This window comes from Sorghum bicolor, chromosome 3 (assembly GCF_000003195.3).
Source record: "Sorghum bicolor cultivar BTx623 chromosome 3, Sorghum_bicolor_NCBIv3, whole genome shotgun sequence".
NCBI classification, from domain to species: domain Eukaryota; kingdom Viridiplantae; phylum Streptophyta; class Magnoliopsida; order Poales; family Poaceae; genus Sorghum; species Sorghum bicolor.
In genome coordinates, this window is record NC_012872.2 from 68,047,749 (window position 1) to 68,070,032 (window position 22,284).

General features: G+C 43.7%; 2 protein-coding genes across 2 annotated transcripts; one reads left to right on the forward strand and one right to left on the reverse strand.

Moving 5' to 3' along the window:
• Positions 2,778–5,569, reverse strand: LOC8062351 (protein TRANSPARENT TESTA 1). Its single transcript, XM_002458755.2, has 2 exons — positions 4,404–5,569; positions 2,778–3,768 (listed from the first exon to the last, which is right to left on the reverse strand). The coding sequence occupies exons 1-2, from the start codon at positions 5,187–5,189 to the stop codon at positions 3,343–3,345; spliced, it is 1,212 nt and encodes a 403-aa protein (XP_002458800.1). The 5' UTR covers positions 5,190–5,569; the 3' UTR covers positions 2,778–3,342.
• On the forward strand, positions 9,284–11,080 carry LOC8058945. The gene is made up of 4 exons (XM_002456621.2): positions 9,284–9,650; positions 9,784–9,995; positions 10,114–10,393; positions 10,496–11,080. The coding sequence occupies exons 1-4, from the start codon at positions 9,390–9,392 to the stop codon at positions 10,838–10,840; spliced, it is 1,098 nt and encodes a 365-aa protein (XP_002456666.1). The 5' UTR covers positions 9,284–9,389; the 3' UTR covers positions 10,841–11,080.

Below are 22,284 nucleotides of genomic sequence, written 5' to 3' on the forward strand. Positions count from 1 at the left end.
AGCTAGATGGCTAGATGCATGTCATGTAGCACACATGAGCACCCACGCAGCACGTACGGCATATACACGCCCGCCGGCGCACCACCTGCAGGCAGAGGATTTTACATCACAGGTCCGGCGGTCACCTTCGGCGCTCGCCCATGGCCTCCTTTTTGACATTCCGTGTAACCTGCTGCTGCTTGTGGGCTGTGGCTCTGCTGCCCGGTGGTCACTTCCTCCTCCTCCCCTTCCATGCATGCATAAACCTCTAGGTACTAGAGGGGTGGTTGGCCATAAAAGTATCTAATACTGATGTTAATTTATTGTGTAAGAAAAACACTGATGTCAACTATAAAACTCTAGCTGATATGTTCAAATGAATAGGGCCTTAACACTTTTTTTTGGTAAAGTACACATTTCAACCTCCAAGTTGTATGATGATCTGATTTTCAACTTTAAATTACAAAACCGACACCCTCTAGCTGTCGAAACCGAAAACTTTTGGTGCTCTTGCTGTGATTTTTGATGAGGTAATAATTTTCTATTTCTTAAAAATAAATAAAAAAACAAATTTAATTATTGTAAAAAATTTATAAATGATTTTTTAAAACATAAGATCGGAAATTAATATATGTTTTGCCCTTAAAGATGTTATCTACCTTATTTATGATCTACATTTAGTTATTTAATTTGGAACTAGTTCACTTCCGTTCCTATCACTTTAATTCATTGCACGTAGTCATGCTTCATTATTATTTTGATGAAACGTGCTCATTATTATTTAAAAACAATCAGATCAACATAACTATGAATAGAGCACCAATAGATAGATAAAACATTTTTAGAGAAAACTAGCAGTAGTTTCATATTCTTTTTATTTGAAATGAAGGGATCAAACTAGCTATATTTCCTTTTTAGAAAATAGAAAAATATACCTTTCAAACCAGCTAGATCGCCAAATTTATTCAGCTACCAGAGTTGGAGTAGGGCTTCCTTCACTCGATTCCGTAGTTCATTGTTGAAAATCAACTTATAGAGGTTCATGAAAATATAATTTGACACCTTTTATTTTACGGCTCCCCTAGAGCAACTTATAGAGTAGTACCAGACTACCAATATGATTGATCGCGTGTGCCGGGACCCGGGAGTTGCTCTCTTAAGCATTATAGAAGGGCCCTGGCCTGGACCCCTTGCTGGCTAGTATATGTATGCAAATGCAACCATTTGCTCTAGTATATATTATACCCGACCACATTTTCATGTATGTAGTAGTCAAGTTACTCAAGTATTATACGCAAATTGGAATACATGTACGTGCGTACGTCATCCTTGTGCTTCCTTATAAATTCTCTCTTTTTCACAGCTTGCATACGGCATACAATCGCACTCGCGCCAAATGAAGGCTGGATGAAGCGAACACTTGCATTGGGTCTCGATCGATCTAGACAGAGGTGCGTGTGAGTGTGACCAGCAGGCTGTGGTCCATGCCGCGCCACAAAGTTGGACTGGGTCGACAAAAGCTAGCTGGCTCGTCACCTTCTTGCCCTCCCAGGGCTGGATCGGAGGCTTTAGAAATGTGGAGACGGAAAGCATATCTGGCAAAGGTTTCAAAGCTAATCCTCGCCATAATTACTCTTATTAGCTGGGTGAGACCGGCCGGCCACTTGATCAAGGTAACAAGAGACTAAGACTACAAGAGCCGATGTGTTGTGTGAGTGCATGCGATCCTTTTGTCCAAGTTAACCATTGATTTGATTCTGTCTGCGTCGTCTGCTGCTGACGCGATATCGATTTATCGCCCGGTGCGCGTGCATCCGTCGCTTTCCTGGTTGACTTGCGCACGCACGTAGCCCTCCGCGAAGAATGTTGAAATTTTTGCTAGCTAACGCCACATAAGCGTCCAAATTATTCGCGCGGCATGCTCACGTCTGTATGTTATATATACAGTAGTACGTATTGGGGCAGTACTGACATGTGCATGTTAGCAAGCAGCTGGCGATGCAGCGTTGGTGCTTCTTCCATTCTAAATTATACATTATTTTAGCATTTTTTTATATACAAAAATTTTATTATATAGTAAGAATATTTTATATCTAGATGTGTAACAAAAACAATATATTAAAAAATTTAGAACAATTTTTAATTTGGAAGGGAGGGAGTATATACGTGTTGGGTGTACTTACTGCTACTTAGTGATCGAGCCTACAACTCATTCATGATACTTGTGCTTGTGTTTTTGCTATAGTCAATTTGAGTTTATAGCTTGACACAGATACTTATGTTTCAATTAGATCTACTAAAAAAGGGGTAATATGGCATTTTTGGCATAGCTCTAGATCTAATAAGAATTTATTATAGGGCTTCTCATTCCTTGCTCCAAAAATTTTGGAGCTAGAACAGTGGACACTTCCAACTTCTCTATAAATGGAAGGACAAATACTTTCAAAGTGTCCACGGTTAAAATGCTATAAGAAGTGATTCTTGTTAACTCCCTATCAAAATCTAATAGCATTTTAATGTTTGGCAAGATTCCATAGAATTTGCTATGAAGAACCTTAGAGCGGAGCTCGACCAAACATGCCCTATATAGTATTAACCGGTTTTCCTTATAAGTTCCGTGGTCCGTGAACATACAAATTTAACTTTCTGCAAACAATGTTTCAAGATTATATATATATATATATATATATATATATATATATATATATATATATATATATATATATATATATATATGTAAGTCACATGCAAAGTGAAGTAATATATCTATATAAATTGAAGTGATAAAATTTGACCAATTAAGCAAGAAGAATCATTATTGCCAATAAAAATAACCAGTCGAACAATATACGCCAGTTAACAATTAACAATGCCTCAGTATCCAGTATCCTCATCTCGTACATTTGCATATTAGATTGCGGACTAATTTTAATTAGCCTATGAAGCTGCAAAATTTTCTCCATTACAAGGTTACATGGGCAGAGGCCGTGTTATGAAGCCTGCTGCAACAGCCCATGATTCCAGCAGAAGAAAATTCAGCTACTTCACAGCTTAATCTGGCATGAGCCATCTTATTGAACTATACTCCATACTTTTGCTTTCAATTGATTCCTTGGATACATCATTAATTGCTCTTGGCCCTGATATATCCAAGGAAATACTACTATACGTACTTGTTCTTAACTAGTTACCTTGATCTCGTCCTCGATCTGCATGGAGTACTAGCTGGTTGCATGGTTCTTTCGCAACTACAGTACGTACGAAGAAACCTGCATCAGCTGACCATCTTAATTATCTTATGGGGAGATAGATACCTCTTCTATCTAGTAGCACTAGCAGCCGACAGACGACGACCTCGATCGATCACCGATTGTGGAAACGTACGATGCGATCCTTTGCTCCGGCGGCGGCGGCGGGCTCGTCGACGGGGCCGTGGTCGGCGCCGAAGGATCGGACGTGGTCGTTGAGGGATCGCTTGTGCTTGAAGTCGGAGCCGCAGGCGCAGAACCATCGCTTGCCGCAGTTCTTCTCGTGCGTGCGCCAGTCGCCCTTGACGGCGAAGGGCTTGGCGCAGCGGCGGCAGCGGAAGGGCTTGGCGCCGTGCTTGCGCTTGTAGTGCGTCTGCAGGGTTCGGAAGTCCTTGAGCGGCCGCGCGCGCGGGTGCGCCACGTTGTTCTTGCACCCCGCCGCGCAGCAGTAGCACGGCAGCTTCAGCAGCGCCAGCGTCTGCGTCCCCTTGAGCGACTCCGGGCCCTTGCGGTACTCGCGGCCGTGGCCCCACATGTGCATCTGCAATAGCCAACAGAACGTAGTATAATGCATGCATGTAGATTGTTTGAAGTTTATGAACATTTTGCTTGCTCTTGTTTGCATGGGTGGATAGATTGTGGTACATCGAATTATTACTTTCTACTGTGCTTTGATTATATATTTTGAAGAACTACTGGGTAATTAATAATATAAGTCACTGTGTGTTGTGCAGCATGCAGAAAATGGTGTATGATTGGTTGTACTTGTATATATATGATGGGTCATATGGTTTTGGAGGCAAGGTCATGAATTTGAGTTCGATCGATCGACTTCCAACTTAGCTTGCAATAAAATACCATGATCTACACCTATACAAGCTTCTTGTTGCCGCATATTGTATATATGACGTAGAAATGCGTGTCTGTTGCTTGTCATTTCTAGCTTATACACAATAACACTCATCAATTATTGACTCATTTTTTGCAAGTTCATGCGGCCGGGGCACTTTCAATTGCGACGTGTCTTTTGTTGTTTTGCCGAAACCAACACGAGAGTCGATAGATAAGTAAACTAACTAGCTAGAGTTACAACAGGGAAAATCAAACAAAAGGCGCGTAAGAAATAAATAAGATCCAAGTTCAATCCAGTATAGGCAAACATCGTAACATACATACCTGCATGTTGTTGTATCTGTTGAAGGTCTTGTTACAGACATGGCAGATAAACTGCACCGGCCCGATGAGGATCTGCGCCGGCGTCGGGATCCAGTACTGGCAGCCGGCGATCGGCAGGCCGCTCTCCTCACCCACCACGCCGAATTCCCCCACGCCGACGACGATGTTGTTTGATCGGCCGTCCACCGACGACGGCACCACTTCCCGATCGTCATCCTCCTGCTGCAGATCCATCCCCTCCACCTTGCAGCCGCCATGCATATGCTTCCACTCCTCGCTCTCGTCCTCACCCGCCTCCTGATCCACTTCGTCGTCTTCCTCCTCCTCGTCACCCTTTTCTTCCATGATGGCATCCTCAATGCTGCAGGATCCACCAACCGGCAAGCCGATGTTCAAATCGACGCCGGACTTGGCCAGATCGCTGGTCGCACCGCCGTCTCCGCCGCCGCTCATGATCTCTTCTTTGACTGTGCACTGCTGCTCGTGATCGTCACTGGCCCCTTTCCCCTCACCGAGCCTGCTGAGCAGCGGCAGGCACGTCATGCTGCTCGGCCTCACTGCTTCCTGCACAACTCCACCGGCTGCTGATTGTCCCTCTTCACCAAGCGCTGCTAGTACATGATGCCCAGCCGACGCCGCCATCGTGGTCGACGACGACGAGGAGGAGGAGCCAGACGACGACCGCGAAGACGATGGCGACGACGATCGCCGCGGCTTGAGCCACTGGAAGAAAGGCGAGCCGCCGACGGCCTCACCTTCCATGGCCGCACAAGTCCGCGGCCCCATGGATCCTGAAGATCACCGATCGACGACCCTTGTTATATATAGCCACTGCAAAAGTAAGTGTGCTCTGGCTCTCTTGATCTTGGGGGTTTGGTGGAGAAGATGGGAGAGGGGAGGTGTAGCTAGCAGCAGCAACAACAACAACAAAGCAGCAGCTAGCTTAATGTCAAGGCGTGGCTGTCACGGCCCTGAGGAAAACGAAGGGCGGTCTGTGCAGTGGCCACCAGTCCGTTGCCATATATATGCTCGAGTCCAACGCTTCTCGCTCTAATGTTTACGTGTGTGTCCCTCGCGCGGTTGAAGAGTTTGTTGGCTTTCACACCCGAGGCTGCAGGCAAAGAATCAGGAAAACCTGCGTCAGATAACGCGTGGTGGTGTGAATGAACTCCGATAATCAAGCGGAGGCATATACTAGCATATACTACTCATATATATATGTACACCTTGTTCATAAATTTGTGTGCGAATGCATGCTGAGTGCTGCGTATACTGATCAGAACTAGCTTTGGACTGATGGTCCCTGGCCAAAGAAGCCATCAAGCCAAGAAGGCCCCCAGCGAAGGCGGTCAATTGCGATTAGTGGACCAGTGAATAGTCGTCGTCACTGGACAGTGCTGAGGTATGCCGAGTATTGAATGGAGTTTAGGTGAGAGGTACACTGGGACGAGAAATTAAAACAGATCAGGATGGAACGGTTTTGTGTCCTCACTCATCTACATCAACACCGGGGTCCGGCCATGTCGACGCATCGTCGTCCAAAACCAGCTGTAATATTTTTTTGTCGCTAGCTATAAATTTCCCCCTTTGGTTCTGAATAATCGATCAACATTTTACAAGTTTAGTGGACTTTAAATATAAGGAATGGATAAAGATGAGCATGTTACCCTTTCACCATTTTACAAGCTCAGTTAAGAAAGCCTGAAACAGGCAAAAGGGATTTTCAAAAATGTGTATTGAATCTAAAACGACTTTTATTTTACAAACGATAATGAAGTGTCTCTGAAGTGACAATTGCTAGGATAATGAACCGACAACTCACAAATCACCTTCCACCTCCAGGCTCCAGCTCAATCTATTGTTCTTCAATTTTCAACTAAGGCTGTGTTTGGGTTGACCATAAAGTGTTTCTGTTGCTAAAAATCAGAAAGCCAACTATATAAGTGTGGTGAAGTTTGAAGCTATTTTTTCAGAAACAACTACTTTCGTGTAATATAATTTTAGAAACATCTTGGACCATGTTTTTGGCTTTTGGCTTTCTGCTTTTAAATTTTTGGTGAAAATATGTAGTCGTGGATAGATAGTTGTTCCACAATTGTTTCAAAAGGAGATAGAGAGATTAGTAGGTTTTATACTTGTTTCCGTCAAACATCTTACAATTTTTCCATATCACGTAGCTCATAAATAACTTTTCTATAGTTCACAGCTGAACCAAATAGACCCTAAACGCCTCATGTCAAGGCAGCTTGTCGCGATCCTCCATGTCTCGTCTATCTCTAGTAATGTCCCAATATTCATCTTGGACCATTTAAACAATATATGGGGGGCTGCATTGTTTACTTTTTAGGTCTTTTGGTCTATTGAAATGACAATCATCAACTTAACATTTTGTTCTATAACTATCTATATTCTTTTAGAAAAAGGAATATATTAAAAATATCACAGCCTCTGCATCGACTAATACATATAGCTATTTTTTATCTTAAATCCCACTAAAAATTCTATCTGATATGGAAGTTGTTCACCTTAGTAACCACTTAAGATGCGATTATAGACCACTAGCCTATGCTGACGACATGCAAATCAGTGAGACATATCATCCACTAACATGTATTTAGTTGTTTATGTCAATGTGTACCGGAATAAATTTAAGGCTTCGAATTTAGGTTCAGGTATTGGGGTGAACAAAAAAATAGCTCAACAAAAATAGAAAAAGCATTCAAATCGAAACTAGGGGCCCTGATTTATATGCCCTGCTAGAATTGCTCTAACACAATAGCTACCTCTGCATGAATTACTGGCATCATGCAAGACAGGATAGTGAGACCACTATCGACGCTGCAGCGTTGAGCCTGCTGGCCTTGTAATGCAAAAGAACTCGCAATCATTTAACAACAGCAATGCGAGATTTGTTCGGTCTCAATTTGCAGAAAGAAGTCGTTATTTACCCAACTCTATAATGGAAAATTTAAGTGTCCAAATAAACTGGATGTTGTTTGTCTTCTCCTAACCATGGACCAGCTGAACACCACGGCTTCAAACTTCTGAAGATATTCATGGCATGCCGCATACGTGTCTCATTCCTGAAGCAATTGAGAACTGCACCAGCTCGGAAACTTTCAGTTCACCGGTGTCGGTCCTGTTCTCTTCTTCCACTAGCGTCGCCGTCGATCCCCTGGAATATCCCCACAATGCAGCTCACTTGATTTGCCTCTTTCCCCTCTAAAATAGTCTAATCCGTGCGCCCTCGTGACAGGCAAGACGAAGCAGAAACCGGGAAAAACACTTGGTGCCGACATAGCCCAGTGCAGCTTTACCTTACTTTGATGGAACATGAACATGATGACGCGAATTGGCGGCAAGACGTCGTCAAAAAGCAGGGAGGGCCGCGTGACCGGACCCGCCGCTGATCCGATCCATCACCTGGAGCGCATGCTGCTCGCTGGTGGCGCTACACGACCACGCCCGCCGCCGGCGCCGAACAATTAACCGCTCAAAGCCGTTGCGCTACGTGTCCAACACACCGGGGAGGCGTGCCGGTCGATGCCGGCGAGAAGTAGGCGGGCGCGCTCCAGCTGCCCCCCCTGCCGTGCCCAGGCGCGCGCGAGGTGCATGCATACGGGGCTCGTGGATCGCTTTTTGGAACGGAGGCGCCGCATACGTAGAGGCACCAGGTACCAGACATCATTAGCCTGGACCGGGGGAATTGTAGAAAATGTGGGTGCAAAAGCGGCACACGAATCGGCCGTGTTGGACTCGGTCGCCTGACGCCTGGGACGAACTGGGACTCCGGTGTCTGGGAGGCTCGAACCTGGTGGGACACGGAACGGAAGCACGGAGTGGAGTCGAAAGCGGAAAGGAGCTCGGCCGGGACCCGGGACGGTCGAGGCGCTCCTGCCTGCGCAGGGCCATCGGGCCGGGCGTTGCACGGTCGACCCCAGCTCCGTGTGGCCCGTGTATAGTTGGCGGGCTCGTTGGTTCCAGCATTTTTGTGGGCTGCAAGCTTGCACTTGTTGGGCCATTCTGGTCTCCAGGATCGCTAGCTGGGATAGCTCAGTCCGTGCCCGGCCGCGTACGACCCGGCAGCGGCCACCACAAGGGGCCGATGAAACGCGTCGTGAAAGATTCTCGTTCACTTCGCTCGGCCCGGCCAGCACCGCGGTGAGTGGTGGCACCGCTCGGCGCTTGCTTGTGACTTTACACAGCATCTGCCCTCGACCATCTTGTTTATGGACAACGACCCCTGTGATGCTCTCGACAGTCAAGACTCAAGAGTCACAGTCATACAGTGATACGGACGCAATAGTTTTTGCCGAAACATGGGGAGAGCAAGACGCGAGCGCCCACCGCCTGTTTACGGCCAGTGAAAGGACTCGACCGAGATGCGATGCATGATGCATCAAAAGGCAGCTGGGATCACACTGCACGCTCGCTATCATTGCCCGAACTGCACAGACCCAAGACCGAAATTTGCTTCGGCCGGTGCACAGCCTGTTGCGGCAAGATCGCGGCTACGGACAAACTCGACGCCGGCGAGATCACGCCGTGCAGCAGCAGGCCGACACGTGCACAGCAGCCCTTCTCCCTGTGGAACGAAGGCACAAAGCCAGACGGTCGCTGCCGCTTGGAGTATACGGCCGGAGTATCTTGCATCGGTTGCCTTGCGTCAGGACGCGGTGCCCCATCCGCGTGCTGGCACGGGGACGATCGACACTTGACAGGCGAGTACGTAGCCAACTGATGACCGTCCAACGACCGGAGTCCTGATCGGCAGCGGCCTGATCGCGAGACTGCCTAGCTCAATCACAATTCACAATCCTGTAGTTGTATTGTCTCGTCTCCTGTGCACGCACTGGCGCACTTTGAAACTGTATGCCGCTCCTGTCGTTGCCTCAGTATCTTCAGTCGGCAGCTTAACGTCCTCTCCTCCGTTGGAAGAGAACTCTGATCGTCTCATGTGTGCAGCAGGCAGACCGACGAGTGGAAATGGTCGCTCTCTCCAAGCTAGCCTTGGTGTCTGCAGTGGCGCTGCTGGTCTGCTGGGCGTACCAGGCCACCCAGCCGCCGGCCCCGGCGATCCTGGGCGCCCCAGGAGGGCCGCCGATCATCTCGCCTAGAATCCGGCTCAAAGACGGCCGGCACCTGGCCTACAGGGAGGAAGGAGTGCGCAGGGAAACCGCCAGGTTCAGGGTCATCTTCTTCCATGGCTTCTCCTCCACCAAGGAGAGCGGCTTCCCCGTGTCCCAGGTAACAACTGACTGCGTGTTGTGTTGTGTTGTTGTGTTGTGTTGTGTTGTGTTACGTTGTGTGTTCGGCTGTTCGTACTCCAGAGTTCGTTAGGTTGCTAACGCTCGGGCCTCCACGACCGTACCGCATGCAGGAGCTTGTGGAGGAGCTCGGCATATACATGCTCTTCTTCGACAGAGCCGGGTACGGCGACAGCGACGCCAACCCGAAGCGCAGCCTCAAGAGCGACGCCACGGACGTCGAGGAGCTCGCCGACGCGCTGCAGCTCGGGGACAAGTTCTACGTGGTAGGGTGCTCCATGGGCGGCTACCCAGCGTGGAGCTGCCTCAACTACATTCCGCACAGGTCGGTCAAGGATAGCAGCTATATATATATAAAGCAGCTTGCACGCCACCATCTCCGTTCAGGTGATCGATCAACTTGTATGCTCTGAATGTGTGGCTCTCGGTCGTTGTCGTTGCAGGCTGGCCGGAGTGGCTCTGGCGGCGCCGGCGGTGAACTACTGGTGGCCGCTGCTGCCTGCCAACGTGTCGAGGACCGCGTACGCGAAGCTCGACGTCCGGGACCGTAGGACCTTCTGGATCGCGCACCACGCGCCGTCGCTGCTCCACGCCTGGCTCGCGCAGAAGTGGTTCCGGGTGTCGCCCATCGTCAGGGGCGAGCGCGACGCGTTCACCGGCATGGACTGGGAGATCCTCACCGAGCTCTGGAGGAAGCAGCGCGAGAGCGGCCAGGTGGATCCGGTACCGTGAAAACTCCACGATGAATCCAGACACGTTCGATTTCTGCAATTTTTACCCGTAGATAGGAGTACTGAGGCGGGAAAAGCTACTTGTTTTCTCAAGGCCAAAGCAACGCAGCAGGGGATTTACGAGTCACTGTGCCGCGACGCGACGATCCTGTTCAGCACATGGGAGTTCGATCCCACGGAGATCAAGAACCCGTTCCCCGGCGGGGAGGGCGTCGTCAGCATCTGGCAGGGGTACGAGGACAAGATCGTCCAGGTGGAGATCCAGCGGTACGTGGCGCAGAAGCTGCCGTGGGTGCGGTACCACGAGCACCCCGAGGCCGGGCACGCGCTCCCGGACATGGACGGGGTCGGGGACAAGATCATCAGGGAGCTCTTGCTCGGTGACGACGAGGCGCCGCGAGGCTTGCAGTTGCAGAACGACCTGCACCAGGATGGCTGAGCTGAACGTTGGGAGAGGTTTGGTGAAGAAATTAAACGAGTAGACATTCGCATATAACTGGAGAATAAACGGTGTTGGCCCAAATCAGTGCGATGGTCGCTTGACGAGAGTTTAAGATGTTAGGCGTGCCGTTACGGTGATTCAGATTAGGCTGTGGCAGACATATAGATTCAGATTCAGAATGTGATTTGAACAATGGCATATTATTCATCAGAGAAAGCTGTCAAAGTTTGGTGTGGCTTTAATAACTAAATACAACTAGGTGAATTCCCCGCGCGTTGCAGCGGGATTTTTTTAAAAATAAATAATTATATACATAGCATATTCAGTTTATTATATATGTATACATATGAATTTGACTTACATGTATTTTATTGTATTAGATCTAGTAAAAAAAATACTAAGCTAATAGAACAAAAACTAATATGTGATTACATTATAGAAGAATTAATTGGTGATGAAACAAATAATGTATGTACATGACTTGTATATTAATAGATTAAATATTTAAAGTATTTTACATGATATAGATGACATGGTCATTTTTTATAATTAATATGGGATTGCATGGACTTTGTGAGGAATGATGTGGACACCTTGCATGAAGAGAAAATTTATCTAGTGGGGTTTAGTTTTATAAGAGTTATAGATAGCTTTATTTAAGGGTGCTGCCAAGCTGCATCTTAAAGCTTTGATCGACTGGCTTTGAACGGATCGAACCTGCCGAGAAGTTAGATCGTCTTCTATCTGTCTGGTCGTAGTATGGCTGTGCAGGTTTTCAGAGTAAATGATCAGCATGTAGAATGGGCAAAGCCGACAGCATTGCTGCAAACTCTGCGTCACCGAAGAGTAGTATGCCAAGATTGCTGTAAATGATCACGCGCAAAATATCCAATGCAAACCATATTTTTAATGTAATCGTGAAAACCCTTTGTAAAACCATACTTAGAAGTTTTTAGAAAATTTAAAACTATGCACAACAATAGTGCATCTATAAATGTACATTGTCACAAAATTAGATATTCAACCTCACTTTCAAAAATTCATATGAAAATAACAAATTTCATTTACATATGCACTAGAGGACAAAAATCCTGGTTTTTTTGTCCTCCAGTGCATATGCAATTGAAATTTGTTATTTTTATATGATTTTTTACAAAACGAGTTTGAATCTAAAATTTTGTGACAGTGCTTATATATAGATGCACTATTGCTATGCGTAGCTTTGAATTTTTTGAAAACTCTTAAGTATGATTTTAATAGGATTTTTATGGATTACACCGAACATGTGGTTTGCATAGCATGTAGAATGGCCACGTCGTCGATACGTACGGACTCGTCGCTGCACCACCATATGCCATCTTGGCATCTTCAACGCTGGCTTCTTCCATGACATTGGCGCTCATCGCAGCGTCGTTGGCTTCCTAGAATAACTAGATTTGTATTCATGGTGAACACAAACAAAGCACCGTCGACAGCGAACCGGAAACAAGGAGTCAGTTGCCTCTATTTCACATGATAAGAGTATATAAGAAGGTGAACACCACAACGCGCGCTATTACTCTCTGCTCGACTCAAGTTGAACGCTCATTTGGGGTTTTGGTGATTGATGAACAAATATAATGTTTAATATGTATTTCGTAGAGATTTACATGGAGTTACTTGCAATGAAAATGGCAACAAGTGATTTGACCTAGGTTGTTCGGCTAATGGTTTCTTCGGCGGCTGCTGATGTTGTTGTTGATTTGTTGTGAGAGAAAAATAATAATGTTATATGACTAGAAATAGCACCGGTTCTGGTTGTTAAGTTGTTCTGTGCATGGAAACATTCATTATAGTATGTATTAGGGCTATGTTTATCTTTGGTCGTGCTATTAGGGCACTCACAATGCAGACTCTATCATAGAGTCTAAAGTTATTTATTACCTCGAACAATATGGACTTGGAGTCTAAATAAGTTTTGGAGTCTTATTTTTTCTACCTCTTTCTTCAATAAATATGCTGCCACATCAGCAAAATACCATAAATAATATGTAATTAAATGTCTTGGACTCTGTGATAGAGTCTTGCATTGTGAGTGCCCTTAAGGGAGAGGTCCAAGATGCTGAATTTGAGAGCATCGATGTGCGAGCACGTGGAATCCCAAAAGGCTAAGAGCCCATTTGGGCTTCGGTTGGCTCCGGCTCCGACACTGTAGCTACATTGTAGTCGTACTGTAGCACGAGGGAGCCGGAGCCAGAGAAGCTCGATTTTTTAGCTCCCGGTGCTGCAGTGCTGTTAGTTAGAGAGAAAGAGAGAAGAGAGAAAAAATGACTTCTATAAACAGTGCTGCCGGAGCCGGCCCGAGTCCCCCCAAAGGCCCAAACGGCTCTAAGTCTCAATCAAGTTGATGATGGTAAGTGGCCCCGCACACATGGTTTCGACGAGAACAGATTCGCGTATAACTGGAGAACAAACGGTGTTGCCCCAAGTCAGTACAATCATCGCTTGGCGAGAGAGTTGGTAAGTGCAAGAAGTCAGTGGTTGATGAATTTCAGTTGATGGCCAGTAGTGTGTCACGCTACTTGGTCCACATCGATGGGTAAAGACGCGACATGGCGAGCCGTTACGGCGATTCAGATTCACAGAATGTGATCTGAACAATCAACAGTGGCATATTATTCATCAGAGAAAGCTGTCATAGTTTCGTGATAACTACTAAATGCTATAGCTTTATTTAAGGGTGCTGCCAATACTACATTATAAAGGTTTGATTGTCTAGTTTTGAACTGTTCGAACCTCCGCTGAGAAGTTAAATCTTCTTCGATCAGAGTCTTGTTTGGACCACGGGACTAAACTTTAGTCTCGTCAAATCAGATGTGTGGATGTTAATTACTAGTATTAAATCTAAGCTAAATACAAAATTTGCATATACGAAGGCTAATTTGCAAGACGAATTTATTAAACGTAATTAGTCTATAATTTGACAACATGGTACTACAATAAACAAATACTAATTATGCAATAGTTAAGCTCAATAAATTTATCTCGTCAATTATAGTCACGAATTATGTAGCTAGTTTTATAGTTAGTCACGGCTTAGTTATAAATTTTTTAGGTGTATACTTGTTAAAATGTATTTATAAATTCATAACTAAGTTATACATAATATAATTAGTATGATTTTTTTACTACAATTTAAACATACAATAATTAGTATACCATAAAAATTTCACAACAATTGGACCATAAAACTATAGCTATGAATTAATTACACAAAATCATATTTATACTAAAACATATTATATTATATGTACGCTATGTAGATCTACTCATGTGGAGTACAATAAAATTAGTTTTTTTATTTTATGATTTTCTATAATTTACTGTAATTTTTCAAAGATTCACCTAAAATAAATAAACAAGATAAAGATAAAACCACCTCTGAAAATTGTCTATAACTGACTAGGGAGGTAAAACAAACGGTTTTAAAAGTTTAAGAAAGTGGTTTTTACGGTTTTAGAGTTCGAGGAAAAACAAAATTTTGTAAAAGTTGAGGAAGGTAATGTTGGTCTTTTTTTTTCTTTTTATTATCCATGGAACTTGTGACGAGTAACGGCTTATGACGATTCGTTTCTGGGCCACATCTTTACCGAGCTTTTGTATTGCACAATGGAACCCCTCCGGCTGAGGCCTGCGGCTTGCACAGGACACAATATATCCAGCACTATCGGCCCACGGGCTGTAGAACGAGGAGTGTTAGAAATATAATTAGTTGATCAATTAGCAGATAATTATATATCATTAAACAGATCTAAGTGCTATGAGGGCACATGCTAACTAGACAGTGTTTGGTTGTAGAGATTTAAAAGTAATAGGTGACACATCGAATGTCACATGGGGTGGTCTATAGGATATTTGTATACTTAATAAAAAAACAAATGTATTCATTAAGCCTAATTAATTCATCATTACCATATGTGTTATTACTTATTAGTGTTTATGTGGCAGAACCTCCTGAATTAAGTGGCCCACATGCACACATCATTGTCCCAAAGACTTCTGATCTACGTGCACGAGTTCCAAATGACTCAAGAAGTCTGTCGGGTGTCCTCGGGAAACCCGAATCATCCACGTTACATTCTTTCCAGGAATTCCCTCATCAAGCATTACAGTATTACAACATTTTCATAGATACGATAAATCAGAGTAAAAGCGGAAAAGTTACATAACATAGATTGAAACTTAAGTCCAGCGGTTACAAACCATAAGTATTTAATACATAAAAGGTTCGGAACTTATTATTACATAAACCATAAGTCACACAACTTGATTTACTTGCCCAAGGTCACACATCAGATTCATCATCATCACTCTCCTCCACAAGAGTGAAGAAACAACGACCATCAAAAGGATTATCAAAGGGTTCACCTGCAACAGGGGTTAATAAACCCTGAGTACAAAAGTACTCAACAAGACTTAACCGACTATAAAAAGGTGAAGACTCAAGTATGCCGGCTATAGGGATTCAAGGTAAAGCTTTAGCAAGATCAAAGTATCTCTTTTGCATAAAAGCTTACTAAGGTTAAAACCTACTTTCAAGTTTTAACTCAAGGTTATCATTTATGACTAACCAAATTATTATCAAACTTTCATAAACAAACCATATCTTTCTTATACCAAAGATTCACTTATTACTACGATGATGGGGTGAGGATTGAGGCTCCATATCCGAGGAAACACGGCGATTCGAATCGATTAAACCCAGCTGGGGATTCAGTACCACACGACATATGTAGAACTTAATCTTGCATATGTCAACCTTTTCTATAGATCCTCCCATACAAGAACGGGTCCAGCGTCACCCGAGAGTACAGTACACCACCATCCTACAGCCAATCTAGATGTTTCCCGGTCATCTCAGATCCGTAAGGTGGGTACACGCTACTCTCGCCATCTCTCCACTCCCAGTACGCGGTTAGCCGTTCTCAAGTATCGGAATAGCTATAGGTAAGGCTTACCACCGCATGTGGGCTGTACTCAAAGGTCTCAATCACAACAGGCCAACAACGGAACGGTCCTTAATCGACACAGTTGGAGACACTACTTTAAGACTCCATTCTTAAAGCAAGTCCACCGACCGGTCTCAAGTTTAAACATCATTAACCATAAAAGTATTCCACAACAACCCTTCAAACTTTCTCATTTGAAAACCTATCTAATAAGCAAGGCTAAGCATACTAAGCGTTTTCATAAAACAAGTATCAAGGTTAATATGGAAATCATCAAGGTAGATAATGCAGCAAATAGGATTCACTCAACTCCTATTCACCTAATGCATCATATTAACTCAAGTGATATAAATAACTTTATGAAAATACAAGGATAGGGTTTAATGTCCGGGGCTTGCCTTGACCGGAAGGGAAGTTCGGCAACTCAGAAAAACCCGAAGGATCCACAAACTCGGAAGCAACCCACTGAGGATCAGATTCTTCCGGAGCGTATTCTATACGTAAAAGTGCATATGCATGATTATGAGATACTCATGGCATGATAAAGACAGGTTACATGTTCTTGGATGACAACAACAAACATGATTATCTCGAGTACAATTTACCTTCATGGTAAAGAAACAAATTAATCTATCTATCAAAGCATGGATTATTACTAAACCAATTTTATCCGCTTTATTAAACAATGTTGTGAATCTATCATACCATAAAGATCATTTATATGAAATAAACCATAACCAGGGAGCATATCATGCTAAGTGACCACTGGTTGCCAATCAATCCAAAATACCACTCAAATCCTAAAAGGATTAATTATTTCTATTTCTTTTATAATTATTTTAAATAGCTTTATTAAGAAACAGAGCATACTTTATCAAAAAGAGCTGAAAATATTCCTGAAGCTAGATATCAGTAACATAAGTTCACATGTCAAATTTCATGATTTTTGGATATACCCATAAATTATTAAAAATCAGGGAAGATTTATTTATTAATAAACGGAGGCAATTTAAATATATATGCAAACTATCAGAAAATAGAACCTAATATTTTTCTTGGGTTCTAAATATTTCAAGGAGTCTATACAAAAATTTTCATCATTTTTGGATCACTACACAAATTATAGCATAAATTCAAACATTAAGCATTTTTAAACAAAAAGGAAAAAGATAAACCACACTGTGCTGCGCCCGGCCCACGCGCTCGGCCCAAGTCAGCCCGGGGGCGCTCTCCCGCGCGGACCGCGCGCTACCCCCTCCCCTCACGCAGACACTGAAGCTTCACCTTCCACCTCGCGCCGCCGCTCCGGCGATCACTCAGTCGCCGATGCGTCTTCCTCGGCGCTAACCAACCGCTCCACAAGGTTCGCCTTGACCCCCTGAGTGGTCTGGTATGCTCTACATGGTCGCAGAGAGCTCCTATGCTACTCGGCCACGGCTCCGGCGGCCGGAACCGCCTCGGCGCCCAACTCCTAGCACCCGGAGCCATGAGGAAGCAAGGGAAGGGGCATGGGAGTATCAGGAGCTCACCGCGACTTCAACAAGGCAAGAAGCGGCAGCGGAGAAGCTCGGGGTGATGCTGACCACAGTGATGTGCTCACGGCGGAGCTTCGGTCGGGTTTGGGGAAGAACGGATCGGGTGGAGGGCTCTGGTGAGATAGCGCTTGCGCTCGGGGGCGCAATAGATAGCGGAGTTCAGGGCGGTGCTGCTGGTGCTTCCCTGGTGGGTTGGAAGGGAGCGAGGACGACGAATTTGGATTGGGACGAAGTGCTGCTCCTCGGTGCAACGGTGGCGAAACTGGTGTCGGCGAGCGCAAGAGGGAAAGACACGTCGCGCTCCAGGTTGCCAGCAGCTGCTCCACATCGTCACGGACGCGAACACGCGCGTGGACGAGGTAAAACGGTGGCCGTGCGCTGGCATTCACCGCTCCGGACTCGGATGTCCACCGCCATGAACAGAAGCCAAAGCTTATCCCCCTCTTCCCCAAAGTACCCTTTCTGAAAACTCAAATTACTTTGAAAATTTGAATAGAAAGTGAAAATATGCCAAAATATCAAATGTTCAGAATTTTGAATGCTACAAAACATCTTTAAAGGTCCAAGACTGATTTCAAATGGAAAGGGATGAATTTGAGTCAAACAGTTTGAAATTCAAATCTCAAATTGGGAAAGTGCCAATTTTGAATTGGAGCAGATTAGAAATTTCAAAATTACTTTTGATTTTCCAAAACAACTTGAAAAACTCCCAACATGAAAGTTGTTCAACTTTTCAAGCCCTATAACTTTCATGTTGACCATTTTTCAAAATTCCAAATAGATTTTGAATTGGAGATTTAAATTAGAAAAGGGGACACTTTCCGGAAATCTGTATTTTCAAAATTACTTTGAATTTTGTATTGAAACTCCAAAAACTCAAAACACCAAAGTTGTACATCTTGACAAGACCTACAACTTTGCTTTTGAACTCAACTTCAAATTTTGCTTACTTTTTGAATTGCACAAAAGGGGCAAATCTAGGGTTTTTAAAAGTAGGGTTTCCCCCCTAAGCTCTCGGAAAACTTTCATCCAAGATTTTTAAACTCCAACACAAGCATCCAAACATAAAATAATCACACTTTAAATTCCTAAACACATTCATCCAAATTAAACTTATTTTAAGTTAGTGCATCAGGGTTTACTTAACAAATAAACTATGCAATGCTCATGATGACATGTCATGTTTTAGTTCACTTAACACCAGAGTGTTACACCTCTTTCCCCCTTAAAGAAATCTCGTCCCGAGATTTAACTTGAAGGCTAACTAATGGAAAAGGAAGTTTGTCAAGCACTTCCAAAACCAACTTTTACAAAAACAGGGATAGGTCATCATACTATAGATTACAAGGATAAGACAGAAGAAAGAAACTCAGGAAAACATTCTAAGAGAAACTCTTCCGACTCCCATGTAGCTTCATCCTCGGTATGTTGATTCCATTGCACCTTGTAGAATTTGATAGTTCTTCTACGAGTGACTCGATCTTTTTGATCCAGAATCTTGATAGGATACTCTGAATATGTCAGATCAGGCTTTAACTTAATTTCTTCAACATGAATGATATGATCAGGCACTTGAAGACATTTCTTCAACTGAGAGACATGGAACACATTGTGAACTGATAATAACTGTGGTGGTAAATCTAGACGATATGCCACCTTTCCACATCTTTCAAGGATTTGATATGGACCTATATATCGAGGTGCCAACTTTCCTTTTACTCCAAATCGAGTGACTCCTTTCATGGGTGACACTTTGAGGTATACATAATCACCAACCTCAAAGGTAAGAGAGCGACGTCTCTTATCAGCATAACTCTTCTGCCTGGACTGTGCTATTTTCATGTTCTCTCGAATGAGCGTGACTTTCTCTTCAGTTTCTTTGACTAAGTCAACCTCGAAGAGACTATGTTCTCCAGGTTCGGACCAATTCAAAGGTGTTCTGCACCTTCTGCCATATAGAGCTTCAAATGGTGCCATCTTAATGCTTTCTTGATAACTATTATTGTAAGAGAATTCTGCTAAAGGCAAACATTCATCCCATTTCTCTGAATAACTGAGCACACAAGATCTTAACATATCTTCTAAGATCTGATTGACTCTTTCAGTTTGGCCTCCAGTCTGTGGATGATAAGCTGTACTATGCAGAAGTTTGGTACCCAAGGACTTATGCAAGTGCTTCCAGAAAGCATTTACAAATTGTGTCCCTCTATCAGATACGATAGTCTTTGGAATACCATGTAAACTCACAATTCTGTTAAAGTATATCTTAGCATAGATGGAAGCCCGATACTTCTTTCTTACAGGAATGAAATGAGCTGATTTGGTCAGACGATCAACAATGACCCATATGGAATCCAACCCTTTCAATGTTCGGGGTAGACCCACTATGAAATCCATACTGATGTCATCCCACTTCCAAGATGGAATTGACAATGGTTGCAATTCTCTAGCAGACCTAAGATGAACTGCTTTCACTTTTTGACAAGTATCACATCTAGCCACATAACTAGCAATTTCAAGCTTCATCTTAGTCCACCAGAATCTTTGTTTCAGATCATGATACATCTTATTACTGCCTGGATGGATTGAAAATTTTGGTGCATGAGCTTCATCAAGAATTTGTTTTCTGAGTTCAGGGACTTTTGGAACTACTAAACGATCCTTGAACCAAATCACTCCAGCTTCATCTATTCTGAACTTGGAATTCTGCTCAGACTGGATCTTTTCTTTCAAAAAGGTCATACCCTTATTTTCTTTCTGAGCTGTAATAATCTGATCTTTGATAGATGATTGAACTGTCATATTTGCAAGATTTCCTTGTGGAATCATTTCAAGGTTTAACTTTTCAAATTCATAACACAGGGTAAGGTCTATAGGCTTGACTTCCAGACAATTGCAATGACTCTTTCGACTGAGTGCATCTGCCACTACATTGGCTTTGCCTGGGTGATAGTGTACCTCAATATCATAATCTTTTATCAATTCTAACCATCTTCTCTGACGCATATTCAATTCTGACTGAGTGAAGATGTATTTCAAACTCTTATGATCAGTGTATATGTGACAAGTATTACCCAATAGATAATGTCGCCAGATCTTCAGAGCATGGACTACAGCTGCCAACTCTAGATCATGTGTTGGATAATGCTCTTCGTGACGCTTAAGTTGTCGTGAAGCATAGGCAATGACTCTGCCTTCTTGCATCAGTACACACCCAATGCCTTTACCTGAAGCATCACAATACACATCAAAAGATTTTTCAATATCAGGTTGAGCTAGCACTGGTGCAGTGGTCAACAACTTTTTCAAAGTCTGAAAAGCTTCTTCACACTCAGATGACCACACAAACTTTGTATCATTCTTTAGCAGTGTTGTCATTGGTTTAGAGATCTTGGAGAAGTCAGGGATAAATCTGCGATAATACCCTGCCAATCCTAAGAAACTCCGAACTTGATGTACTGAAGTTGGTGACTTCCAGTCGAGAACTTCCTGAACTTTACTTGGATCTACTGCAACACCTTCAGCTGACAGGACATGACCCAAAAATTGAACTTCATCTATCCAGAATTCACACTTGCTAAACTTAGCATATAACTGATGTTCTCTCAGGCGAGTCAACACTATCCTGAGATCCTCTTCATGCTCTTCTTTAGTTTTGGAATAGATGAGAATGTCATCAATGAATACCACCACGAACTTATCTAGCTCTGGCATGAACACTGAATTCATCAAGTACATAAAATGTGCGGGGGCATTTGTCAGACCAAAAGACATGACCAGATATTCATACAGACCATATCGGGTAGTGAATGCTGTTTTCGGAACATCTTTTGGTTTGATCTTAATTTGATGATACCCAGATCTCAAGTCTATCTTCGAAAATACCTTAGCATCAGTTAGTTGATCAAAGAGAAGATCAATACGGGGCAAAGGATACTTATTCTTAATTGTTACTTCATTCAAAGGACGATAATCCACACATAACCTCAAAGTATTGTCCTTTTTCTTCACAAAGATTGCCGGACAACCCCATGGTGACGAACTAGGTCGAATGAAACCTTTATCCATCAATTCTTGCAACTGAGTTTTTAATTCTGCTAATTCTTTTGGTGGCATTCTATAAGCTCTTCTAGATATTGGTGCTGTCTCTGGCTTGAGCTCTATTTCAAACTCCACATCACGATCAGGTGGCAGACCAGGTAAATCCTCTAGAAATACATCAGGAAACTCACAGACCACTGGAATGTCCTTGATTTCCTTGACAGAGATAGCACATACTTGCTCAACTGCTCTCTTAAGGGTAGGAAGATGGATAAGAAGTTGAGACTTGCTATTAGGTAAGTTGACCTTGATGGTTCTATTTAAGGTGTCTATAACTGCACCTCTCTGGCTCATCCAGTTCATACCCAAGATCACATCTATACTTGGATCTTTTAGCACTATCGTGGATGTTGGAAAAATATATCCACCCAAGTCTATTGGTACCTGATGTACCATTTCCTTAGTGCATAGTCGACCCCCAGGTGACTGTATAAAGAATTCATCTTTGGTTGCACCAATAGGTATATTATGCTTTTCCGCAAATGTTCTATTCATGAAAGTATGTGATGCACCAGAATCAAAAAGTGTAAGCGCTGAGTGTTGGGCAACAGGGAACATACCAAGCATCACTAGTTCTCCTTCAGGTATAGCTTCAATTTGAGTGTGGAAAACCCTTCCTGTTTTCTGAGTACCCTTACCCTTCTGCTGATTCTGGGCATTACCTTTGTTTTGATTTGCTTGCTGATTTCCAACTGGCCTTGGTGCATTGACATTTGGAACATTTTGCCTTGGGTATGGACATTCACGAGCAAAATGTCCACTCTTGCCACAATTGTAACAAGGGTTGTTTGCAGCTTGTGGCACTGGCGGACGAATG

Excerpts from the sequence above, each read along its gene's own strand:
- LOC8062351 (XM_002458755.2), bottom strand. The coding sequence starts at position 5,189 with ATGGGGCCGCGGACTTGTGCGGCCATGGAAGGTGAGGCCGTCGGCGGC. Across the intron at positions 3,769-4,403 it reads ACAGATACAACAACATGCAG|ATGCACATGTGGGGCCACGG; the intron begins GTATGTATGTTA and ends TGGCTATTGCAG.
- LOC8058945 (XM_002456621.2), top strand. The coding sequence starts at position 9,390 with ATGGTCGCTCTCTCCAAGCTAGCCTTGGTGTCTGCAGTGGCGCTGCTG. Across the intron at positions 9,996-10,113 it reads CTCAACTACATTCCGCACAG|GCTGGCCGGAGTGGCTCTGG; the intron begins GTCGGTCAAGGA and ends TTGTCGTTGCAG. Across the intron at positions 10,394-10,495 it reads AGAGCGGCCAGGTGGATCCG|GCCAAAGCAACGCAGCAGGG; the intron begins GTACCGTGAAAA and ends TGTTTTCTCAAG.